Consider the following 11,525-nt stretch of genomic DNA (forward strand, 5'->3'; position numbering starts at 1 on the left):
TTCTGGCAGGGGACTTGGTGGGGAGGGTCCTCGGACAGAGGGAGAGCAAATGTTCCGCCTCCGGTGGGCTCTCCGGTGTCAGGAGTCCCTGCTGTGCTCGGGACGGGCAGTTGGGGAGCAGGGCGGCGAGGGGCAGCCCGAGGCCATGGGCTCAGGGTCACATACCGCTGTGCGCCAGAGCTGAGCTATCAAGGTAGAAAGTAAGTGACCCCCGAGCTGACCCTGTGCACCCAGACGAGGGCTCCCGGGGTATACACAGCCAGCTCCTCTGGGGCTCGTTCCTCCCACAGGGCTGGTCTCCCCAACAACTGCCTCCGTGACCCCAAACTCAGACCACCGGACGGGGGCCTCTATGAGGACCCCGTGGGAAAGGTCCGCTCTGGTCTCGATCTCAGAAAAGCCACGAGGCTCTGAAGCAACGGGCTTGCTTTGACTGTGTGGGAGCTGAGACTGTCTATCCTTTTGAGTGAGGCAGGATACGGAAAGAGAACATCAACAAAGGACATTACGAGGACACATCAGATCCCACATCAAAGAGCACCACCGACAGGTGTGGATTCTGGGCAACCTCACTCCCGGGTCTTCCTGTGGTGGTGGGGTGGGAGCGGGGCGGGGAGGGATCTCCAAATACATCCAGGGAAAAGGACGGGGCACGGCCGAGAGTGAGCACCGGTGGATACTGCAAACAGGCCTAGGCCTGCCTGGCATCACAAGAGGTGTCCTTAAGGACATCTGCAAGGTCCCCTTCTACTCAGGCCAGGGGGACAGTGTGTCACAGAGACACTGGAAACTTGGCCAAGTCACGTGGACTCGGACACATCTGGGAAAACCCGATTCCTGGCCTCCTTACCCCTCTCATTTGGGTGCTGGCACCTCCGAGGGTCTGAGGCTGCGCTGGAGGCCCCGACCTTCGTGGGTGTGCCCGACAGTGCCCTCACTCTCCACCTTGCCTTTAGCTGCCTCCTGGCCAGCAAAAAAGGTCTTCCCGGCACATCACTGCAAAGTCCCTTATTGGTCTTGTCACTGACTTTCTGGCCTTTCTTCCAGAAGGGACAAACTCAGACACACCTCCGGGAAACACAATGTGTTCCGACGGGGTGGCCTGACCGCAGCCAGGTCCCGGGAGGGCGCAGCAGAAGCTTTTCATCGCCCGTCATTTGCCGGGATGGGCAACAGGCCTAAATCATTAACAGTGAACTTACAGCGGCTACGGTTCAACCTCAAATAGGAAGTAGAACCTTCAATAAGAAAACCGTAAACAAAAGAAGTTCTCCTTTTGCTAAACAGAGTGTTTTTCACGTTTACAGAAAAAGCCCAAACAAAGTTTTCAATCAAGCCTCAGCCATATCTGGTTCTAAGTGACTTGGGACTGTAGAAGAATAAATAAAACCAAACTGACTAGGTTTAAAACTTGTGTTTCCTTAAAAGTCTTCCTTTCAAAACAAACCCGCTTCCCCCAGAGCCATCGGGCTGAAGCCCCTCAGCCGGAGGATGCCGGCCCGTGGATCCTCAGAGCGAGCCGCGGACACACGAGCACAAAGAGCCGGTGTGTGGCCCTGGGCCCGTCGGCGTCACCGCCAGGACTGTGGTCAGAGAACTAATGAGATCGGGTCGGCTCGGCCAGAGGCACACCAGGAGCGAGAGGCTGTGTGACCGGGACGCCGGCCTGGTGGCAGGCTGGGGGTGTCCAGGCACGGGCCCACTGTCCTGTTTGTTTTCAAAGAGGCTGGTATTTCTCAGCCAGCACCTGGGTGCCCCCACCGCCTTCCACAGCACCCAGAAAGAAGCTTTTCCTTTTGTTAAAAACAGCCCCAAAGTGCTGGTAAACATTCAGCCCCGACCCCTCCTGGTCCTCTCGTTCTGCTGAGCCGTTTTCCCGGCCATCCCCGCGACGTGCTGGCTCCCTGAATACCGGGGTCCGGCCCTGCCTTGGCCCGTTAACTCGGTGCAGGGGTTCTCCGAGATGAGAGACCCTGTTTGCCAGTGGCGGCCGGGTCCCTGCCGGGTCCCTTCTGGAGGGTTTACCCCAGAGAACGTGGAATACGCCGATCATTCGACCTGTCCTCTGACCACCGCCGGGGGCCACTCGCGAGCCCACGCCCACCCGAGACGCCGCCTCTGTGGACCACCTGCCAAGCTAGGGGGATGCTCCCCTCGGCAAAGGGTCAAGCCTAGTAGGAGGTTCCAGTGCCCGTGAACCCGTTAATAACAGGTGAGGGGAACCTGACCCGGGCTGCGTATGTGCTTGCTGGAGCGATAAAACAAGGGGCTTGCTATGGAGGTGTGAGCCGTGCATGCAGCCTGCCGCCCCCTCGAGGGCGGCAGATGGGTGGGTGGTGAGAGGTGGTTTACCTACATGACAGGGGACCTGGAAGCGGGCTCGTTTCAGTTATCCCATGAGACCTGCTCAATTACGGACTGTCAGAGGAAAGAGCAAAAAATAAGACACACACAATAAATCCTAAATGCAACATGCTCGTTACTCCCACCCTCCGCCCGTCCTTCCCGTGGAGAGGCGCTCGGCGGGGTGGGGGCCACGCGCCGGGAGGTGCTACCACGTGGCTGGGGCAAGAGGCGTAGGCAGCTTCCCCTCTCGAAGGCAGGTGGCGTTGTATTAAATTAGGGACGTGTGCAGAACAGTGCAGACAGCGGGGCTGGCCCAGGAGGGCACTGGGGTGAAATCTGGCCTTGGACGTCTAAGGTCGAATTCACTCCGAGCCCTGCTTCTCAGAGGCCTGGCCCCTCAATCGTCACTGTCGAAACTTGGTTCCATCTCGGCACGAAGGAGCTTCTGGGGCTCGAAGCCACCAGAACTGGCCCAGTGGGTAGGCATGTGGAGCCAGATGAGTTCTGGGACCTGGGGACCCTCTGTTGCGGCCCGTGGTGGGCTCTGACTCCAGCTCCTCTCCCTAAAGTCCAAGAGCCCCACACAGCTGGGGGCAGGATGCCAGACTCACCTTGGACCTGATGTTTCTGAGTTGCCGGCTGACACAGGATCTGTCTTTCTTTAAGAAGTCAGGGTTGCTTTTAGATTTCATTATATCTGAAAGAACAAACAGAACCGTTACTTTGGTTTTAAAAAACCCCAGGGAACCAGACTGAATGTTAAAAAATCTCCAAAGCTTGTTTTTATTGCCACACTCACGACATTTCCTTACACAGCTTTGAGAGAGCACAAAGCCAGTAACCGTAAAACACACTAGATCCTTCTCGGAACAACTCAAAGCGCGGGAAGCACCGGAGGACGCCTGTGTGCACGCGGCTAGGCCGTCCTCGCCGGTGCGGGACACTGGCTCGAGCGGCACTCGGCAGGGCGGCTGGCGCGCTTCACTCTGGGACCGCGCCGCGGCCCTAACTACCGAGCGGACCAACTGTCCCGCTGCTTATTTAACCACACCTTCCCCCTGACAACCCGGGACTGTTACGACCCATCGTAACCCACCCCCACGGAGACAACCCCATTCGCAGTCTGGTGCACAGTCCTGCAGGCTTCTGCTTAAACGAACGTTTGCTGGGTTGCACCGCACCCCGTGTCCTGCTGGGGGTGGGGCTTACACTTAGCACACTTAGGGATCTCTTTCCACGTCGAGACACAATCTCTACCTGGCCTCTTTTAAGAAGCCATGATCCTCTATCCTTGTTTGCACATCTCTGTGCTCTTGGTTCTTCAGAAGTTAAACTGGCAGGTCCCGGGATATATGCATTCTCCCCCAAATTCCACGTCTTCCTCTCTCCGTGGCCCCTGCCACCCCAGGCCCCGCCTTGGAAGCGGCCACTGTCGTCACTTTGTCAGCCTCCAGGGTTAGTCTACAGTTCGATTATAGATGGTGCTCTCGTGCTGCCTGCCTGCCTTTGGCAGCAACACAAGTGACCTTTCTTCTACCTGGCGGCCAGCACCCCCGCGACCGCTAGTGCTTGGCTGGTCAAGAGACAACAGCTGAATTTGCTGGATATTACTCTACAACATGTCTTCGGGGGGGACTGTCCTCCCCTGCCCCTCCCCTCCCCCTCTCCTGCCCCCATGGCCTCTTACAGATTTTATGGTTAAGCCCCAGGGTCAAGCAACTGGTGACAGCTGCTGTCACCAAGCTATTGAGTTCTTGAGGAAAACAGAAAAATGCAAAAAACGCAACCTGTTATTACTGGGAAAACACACGCTAACGGAGCAACGTCCCCTTCAAAGCTATCAGTACACCGTCCCCACCGGCGTGCTGAGAGGAAGATGGTTTCCCAACCCTGGGGAGCCTGTGGAAGCCAGGGCACCCTCCAGCCCCAGTGCCTTCTCCGATGAAACTCAGGTCTAAATACAGAAAAGACTCTTCTGCCTTCACTCGGGTGCTGGTGAAAACTGTCTGACCACAGGTCGTCTGGGCCCAGAGCCTGGAGGACTCACCATATCCGGACACAGGGGTGTTTTCAGGGGATTTTTCACCCAGTGCTTCCGTTGCTGCTTTCAGCTGCTCTTTCAACCTGCTGATGTCACAGTCGGCCTTTGCTCTCACGATGCTGAGCTCTGTGTAGATGTCCTTGTACTTGTCACTAGCATACTTCTTGTCCTTGGGGATAAAAAGGACAGAAGCAAGTGGTGGTTAGGGCCAGGCCAGGTGGTCCGTCTCCCGGGGCTGGAAGGCTTCTGCACAACGACTGAGGGATGCTGTGGGCAGTCAGGAGAGGCAGGTCGACGCCCGTTTTCCAGAGGCAGGAACTCAACACAAAGTCAAACAGGCATAGCTGAGAGTCCGTCTCAACGTGGGACGAGACTCCCCGGGAGCTCTGGCAAGCACGGGCATAGACCTGACCCACTGAAGACCTCCCGGAAAACCCCTCCTCTGTCTTGGATTTCCTAAGTGACTGAATGGCCCCCAGGGATTCCATCATCTCCTCTCTGATTCCAAGAATGTCCTGGTGGAGATAAGTGGGCTTCACCAAACTCTCACTTTCCAGGACAACATTTCTGTTTGGTCTCACAGTCCCTGCCAAAGCACACAAGAGGCACGGAGAACAAGGACCTGCTTAAATGCTGTTTTAAGAGAACTCAATTTTGAGGGGCGCCTGGGTGGCTCAGTCAGTTAAGCGTCTGACTCTTGATCTCGGCTCAGGTCATGATCTCACGGTTCTCTTGCATGGACAGTGCAGAGCCTGCTTGAGATTCTCTCACTCCCTCTCTCTCTCTGCGCCTCCCCTGCTCATGCTGTCTCTCTCTCTCTCTCAAAATAAATAAACTTAAAAAAAAAAAAAAAAAAGAACTCAATTTTTTGAAACCACATCCCTCATAAAAATGAAATCCACTCTAGAAGAGCCTGCGACTGGAGTGCATGGGACCTCCACCCTGAGCCCATCTCCAGATCTGTCTCCCACGGCAGGTGCCATTACCCGCAATGCCGTCTGTAGCTCGTCCTTGAGAGAGCTGATCTCCTGTTTCAGGTACTGTATTTCTGACTCCTTGACCCGCAATAAGACCTAGAATGAGAGAGAGGTTAGGGACTGACATTCAGCAGCAAAGGGACTTCCAGAGTCTTGAAAGCAAAGATGAGGGCTGAGCAGGGAACCTCTCCATGCCCTGGGAAGCAGACACTGTCCTCGTCCTCCTCCCTGCCAACATGCGGCCAGAAATGCCACCAAACACACTTAACCATTGCTAACAGCCTGCACATCACATACAGAAACAGAAAGGAATCACTGCCAAGAGTCCTGTTTCTCGGCCGAGGGGCCATGGTGAGCTCCCGGGACTGGGCCCATAAAAGCATCCCGCTGAAACTTTTCCTGAACTCACTCAGCCTCCCTTCACGTCACCGAGCATATTTTCATGACCAAATTTTAACTGAATGGGGAGAAAGACTCTAAATGCTTTTATAAAAAGACATACAAATCAATCATCCTGACTTAAAACTGCAAGCAGCTGTGGTGTTCACACAGCTATTAAATGTTTCACTTCAGGTGGTCGGTATCTGTGGTGTGGCCATGGGGTCAAAGGTCCCTGTGGCCTCCCAAGAGGTCCCCCACTCCTGCCACGGACCCCACGCTGCCTGGCAGCTAGTGTCTTTTGTCGCCCTTGGGGTGATCTGGATCCTTCCACGTACTTCCCCTCCTGCTGTCTCCGACTCTCATCCTTGCAATGATACCATAAGCTAAGGGCCACCTCTCGGTCCCCACCTGGGGCTCGTGTGGTGCACGGCTCGGGGAGGGGCTGAGTGGTACCTCTAACTCATAGGCATCCTTGCCCTGCGTGAGAGGTGAGCCAGCGGCCTCTCCGCCGGCATCCCCGGTCAGCAGCGTCCGTAACCGTGAGATCTCTGCAGCCAGGCGGTTGTTCAGCTCCTGCGAGACAGCAACACAGCACAAAAGGATGCTTAACCGAGCCACCTGGGGGCAGCACTCACACGACACAACCAGGAGAGGTCAGTTCCCTGTGTGAGCACAGAAGGGCACGGGCAGTGCTTGTGCGCACACACGCCGTGGCGTTTCACATTTAACGTGCGAGTCTGTCACCGCCTGTGATTTATATCCTTGCAGAAGCTGTTCACGTGGGCTCTGTAAGCATCTGCTGAATTGCGTATGCAGGATGCCGTAATCCTCGATACCTTTCTGTCACCATAACTAGCATCCGTGCGTCTCACGGTTTGCTGAACTGAGTTTCCACAGGGTTAGGCCCTTCTTACCGTCCTCCCTGCTCACTTTCTGAACTACTTTTTCCAACTAACAAGTGGACATGTTAGGCCACTGCAGTGACTAGGCGGAACCAGTCCCACCATAGCGCCCTCCTATGGGCTGACCGTAGGCCCACGGAGACCTTGAGTCTGGAGCTGGCCAACTCAGTGCCTGCGGAAGACCAGCAGTGGGTCACGCAGATAGTGGTCCAATTTGGTACCACAGAGTAGCTTTTATCAAACTATATCTACCTTGAGCCTTTCCATTAGCCAGGATTTTAAATGTACCCCGATTTTCTGAAGAATAGGCAAAATTTAAAAGAATAATCTGACAAAAAAAGTGTGAACAGTGTATGGACTCGACTGGGAGACGATTAAATACAGTCCTAGCCTCGGGGACAGGAGACCTGGACCAGATGCAATGACGCTCCCTCTCGGGCCCTGCTCAGCAGTGACGAAGCAGAAATCCAGAGACGCTCAGGAGAGACTGAGGCATCTCAGAGAGCCCAGATCGGCTGGAGCCAAAGTGACTCCGAAGTGAAACAGCTGGTTCAGGTGGCAGACGGTCCCAGCTCCGCCACCCGCAGGGAGTTTCCATCAATATGCCAGGAGACGTCAGACATCAGGGAGAAGCCTGTGGACGGGGGGCCGCTCCGTGGCTCAGGAGCTCGGGGCCACCGCACGTGAGGCCCGGCTCCCAACTCCAGCTCGGGCTCGCCTGGCCGCCGGCTCACCTGGTTGTGGGCGTTGAGCTCCTGGTTCTCACGCTGGCACTGCCGCAGGGCCTGGCGCTCGGCCTCCAGCGCCTGGGCCAGGTGGGCGTTCTCCAGACACTTCTGCGAGTACTGCTCCGAGAGCACCTCCAGCTCCCGCTGCACGGACTGCAGCTCCTCCCTGGGGAGAGGCCACCGCTCACCTCTGCACCCTCACGCCCGGGGCCAGGCCTCTAACAGGCTCTGTGAGCCTCTTTTGCGAAACTTGAGGAACGATGAGACACAAGGCAAAGGCTGAGCAGAGAGGGGGGCCCGTGCATTCATTGTGTGGCCTCAGCAAGTTCGTATCCAGCTAAAACAGGGACACTTAAACAGTAGTACAAGGCGCCCGGGGGGCTCAGCTGGTTAAGTGTCTGACTCTCGATTTTGGCTCAGGTCGTGATCTCGCAGTTTTCATGGGATCCAGTCCCGTGCCGGACCCTGCACTGACAGTGCGGAGCCTGCTTAGGACTCTCTCTGTCCTCTCTCTCTGCCCCTCCCCTGCTCGTGCATGCTCTCTCTCTCAAAATGAATAAACAACGAAAAAAGCACCGCAGGCTTACAGAATCTGTCCTGTAGCCTGACTTGCTCCTCTCCCAAGTAGCTTAACAGTCCCACGGACAAAACCCTCATGTCAGCAGAGAATTCACTCTGGTGATTTGTTTTCAACGCTAACTTCTGAGGTACCTTGCGTCTGATAACCAGGACCAGGCTTTAACCACGCTCAGAAAATCAAAGCCTTGTGATGCTGCTGTCAGCAGCCTGGACCTCTTGGAAAAGGCTGTTTCTTCCACTAGTGGAACCGGGAAGGTGCTCGGCCCCTCAGGAAGGGTGGCTGAGGTGCTCTCAGAGCCCTCGGGCCTCCGCCAATGCCCACCCTTGGGACCCGTGTCCCTGTGGCTCTTACAAAGCCACAGGAAAGGTGTCCCTCCCCATCCGAAGGGCTTCCCTCCAGCCCGGCCCACAAGGGCCGCCTCCAGTGGGCAGGAAGCAGACTCACAGGTACTGCCGTCGTAGGGCCTCGATGTCCGAGTTGATACTGCTGATCTGGGACCGCTGGCTCTTCTCCAGCTCGCGTTCCATCTCCTCCCGGTGGGCGTTCTTCATGGCTTCGATGGCTGCAAAGACATGGCCATCAGCACGAGAGGCTCAGGGGGCAAGGCGGACAGGACAGCCTGATGGCTGCCCACTGTTAAGTCGCTCGTGGTCTCACGAGCGGTCAGGCAGGCTTCTCCCAAACCGATTCTCCGAGGCAGGCACGAGCCAAGCAATTTCCAGGGGACTCCCACCACAAGAGGGATGCAGGTGCATTTTTTTCCCCGTGTGTTAGAAGAGAGCCAAACTGACGAAATAAGTGTCGACACTGAAATCAAGCATGAGTTTACAAAACAAGCACGTGTTCAGGTTGGTGTATTTGTTTCTTTAACCCTAAAATGACAAACCACCATAAAGTAGGGTTACACGAAAGGAAGGTAACACAAAACCGACGGCACCAATGCTTGCTCAGGGCAGAGCGCGTCGGCCCTGTGATACGGTCTCCCCGCCAGGTAGAAGCCGCAGCTCCTCTGTGCTGATGTTACCGGGCACTGGGGGCAGAGGGGGTCTCATGTGGTCAGAGGGCTGTGGACAGCCCCTCAGGTGTAGCTGGGGGTGCCGGCTCTTGGCCTGCAAGCCCTCGGAGGGCCCCCAAAACCAGAGAACTGTCAGAGAAAGATTCTCTTGGATAATGAAGCTTAAGTCTGAAGCAAAAGCCCGTGCAGCCAGCTCAGGAAGCCGGCCACCTGCCACGCCCCTGGGGTTAAACTGGCTCCCAGGCCCAGCTCCCACCTGAGATGGTGGCCGCCGTCTCCTCAGCCAGCAGGCGGTCCTTCTCCTCTCGCAGCTTCTCCAGCTCCCGTTGGTGCTGCCTCTGCAGGTCCTCGATCTTCTTCTGGTGCGTTTCTTCCATCGCAGCAAACCCTCGCTCGCACGTAGCCTGTAAGATGCAAAAGGGACTCCATGGATTTCTTCACCTGTCAGCTGAGTGTTCTGTTTATCAGTGCGCCAGCAGCCCAGCCCCTCTAGGCTCCCTGGTCCAGGCGGCAGGCTCCCTGACACCGCGCACGGAGCCAGTGGAGCATCTGACGCCTGTGTGCAGGCTCCCACCGATGCTGCTGGGTGTTTCATGCTATCGGCATTTAGAAGAGAGTTTATAGCTCTACGTTCTCTTATTTCCGTGATTGTTCTGAATCCTGCTTTGTGGAAAGTCGGTACTGTGGCGGGAAGAGGCTGCAGTGGAACTGAAAATAGCTGATTCTGGACCTTTACAGAATTGCTGCTGGGCAGGACTGACCACAGGGAGGGAGAAGAGACTGGCTGTGTCTGGTTCGAGTTATACGGCACCAAACAGGGCATTTCATAAGCAGTCACAAACAGGGACGAGTCTTTGCCAGCTGGAGGGAGCCAGGACCATCCTGTGAATGATGGGGACTCTGGTGAGGACAGGGGGCGGGGGTGGTGCACACAGCCCAGGGGGTCTGGCCCCGCCACTAACCAGCTGGCCACCCTAAACTGGTGTCCACTGGGGGACTCAGGTTAGGCCACACGATCTCTTCTCTTCCAGCCTGCATCTTCCTTCTTCCTCTTTCAAGGAGGACAGAGAGGGGCACTGATTAACTAACTGAAACGAGGGACATAACAGAACTGCTTTCCAAGCTTGTCCGGTTCATGTCTTGTTACAACGCAGGCTGGTTTATTACCTGGACACAGGTTTGGGGGAAGCACACAGGTACGCCCTAAGACCGGATCAAACCATCCTACACATCCACACAGAGAACCCCGGGCATGGCTAATCAGACTGCTCTTATCAGAGGGGCAGGTGAACGTGCCACACGGCTGTGAGGGTGGGATGTGCAGCTGTTTTGGGCATGGAGGTACACTCTCTGTCTCAATCCCTCGCAAGATCTCATTCAGAGTAGGGATCAGGCCTTTCGGTGATTAAAAAACAAACAAACCTGAAGAATATGGCCATGTTAGATCCCAATGCAAAGTACGGTGGGGCTCCTCCCTCCCAACCTATATGTTCTTTGGTCAATCTTCTTGCACATGGATTCAAGAAAGGACACAAAGGAATCAAATCACCACACTTGGGTGTCCCTGTCTGAGCCACCGCAGTAACTGAGTGGCCTGAGATTCTCTAGTCAGTATTTTTGAATTCGTGGTCACAGTCTCGACTTCATCTCCACAGACTGGCTGCACTGTGCAAATGGTCTTAACTCTTGTCCACCATGACCTGGGCATTACTTCTCCCAGGTGGCTCCCATCTGGAAGCTGGGGGCCTCCGCTCACACCACAGGCCAACTGGAGGAAGTGTAGGGCTGTGGCTCCCGGCCCCCGGCCCTCTCCAAGCCCCTCATCTTTCCTCTGGCATGCTCTGGTTCACAGTGAACACACAGCTAGTAGGTCTTTTAGGGTTTAGTGTGACTTGAGTGCTTTAGAATACTTAAAAGTTAAGGGTGAAAATTCTTCCTACAGAAACGTGGAATGATCTTTAAAGACCAGCTGCTTCCTTGGACAGCATACGTGTTTAAAAATGATTCCCCTGTAAACAAATTTTAATTTTGAAGCCAGTAATCCCTGGGATCAATAAAAGTCCGTCAATGACTACCATGCAGAGTTGTGAGGGGAGGTGTCAGCCTACAGCTGTCGGAAGAGGGGCTGTCGGGCCAAGACCCTGGTCTCCATGACCCAGGCAAAATTCTGCACAAAGTTAACAGCCATCAGCCAGACGCCCTTGGGAGTCCTGTCTGGTTGTCATTTCTGTGTCTCGAGGGGGTGAGAACACAGAGGATGGGCTGGATGCTCACAGGCACACGACAGAGGATACACAGCACGAGCAGCGTCCAGGTCCCCAGAGTCATGCTACCAGAGGCCCCCAACGTGACTTCTCGCTGACTAGTGGGATCACGTCACCTGTTTGGGCCTCATCGGTGCCCAGCTGACTGACACAGGGCTGAAAGTGCCTCACTGCACAGGGACTGTGCCGGAACACAGAGGGGAAGCAGTTCACTGTGACACAAGGTGTGAATGCGCCCAGGCGCCCGGCCACACAGACCCGCTGGGCGTCACGGGAAGGAGCGGAGTCCTC

The 11,525-nt window shown here is 55.7% G+C and overlaps 1 protein-coding gene across 9 annotated transcripts in view; it reads right to left on the reverse strand.

Annotated features, from left to right (window-relative positions):
* The window catches only part of LOC122485062 (myosin phosphatase Rho interacting protein), a 154,630-nt gene that overhangs the window by 8,525 nt on the left and 134,580 nt on the right, over positions 1-11,525 (reverse strand). For 6 of the 9 annotated variants that reach the window (XM_043583353.1, XM_043583352.1, XM_043583351.1 and 3 more), the window contains 7 exons: positions 9,227-9,374; positions 8,400-8,517; positions 7,382-7,541; positions 6,199-6,318; positions 5,374-5,460; positions 4,394-4,556; positions 2,958-3,043 (listed from right to left, as the gene is read on the reverse strand). In XM_043583353.1, the coding sequence (XP_043439288.1) occupies positions 2,958-3,043; positions 4,394-4,556; positions 5,374-5,460; positions 6,199-6,318; positions 7,382-7,541; positions 8,400-8,517; positions 9,227-9,374 (882 nt within the window). Of the gene's footprint in view, positions 1-2,352; positions 2,419-2,957; positions 3,044-4,393; positions 4,557-5,373; positions 5,461-6,198; positions 6,319-7,381; positions 7,542-8,399; positions 8,518-9,226; positions 9,375-11,525 lie in introns of all 9 variants that reach the window. The other 3 variants (XM_043583354.1, XM_043583347.1, XM_043583348.1) reach the window with 2 other exon arrangements.

This window comes from Prionailurus bengalensis, chromosome E1 (assembly GCF_016509475.1).
Source record: "Prionailurus bengalensis isolate Pbe53 chromosome E1, Fcat_Pben_1.1_paternal_pri, whole genome shotgun sequence".
Taxonomy (NCBI): Eukaryota; Metazoa; Chordata; class Mammalia; order Carnivora; family Felidae; genus Prionailurus; species Prionailurus bengalensis.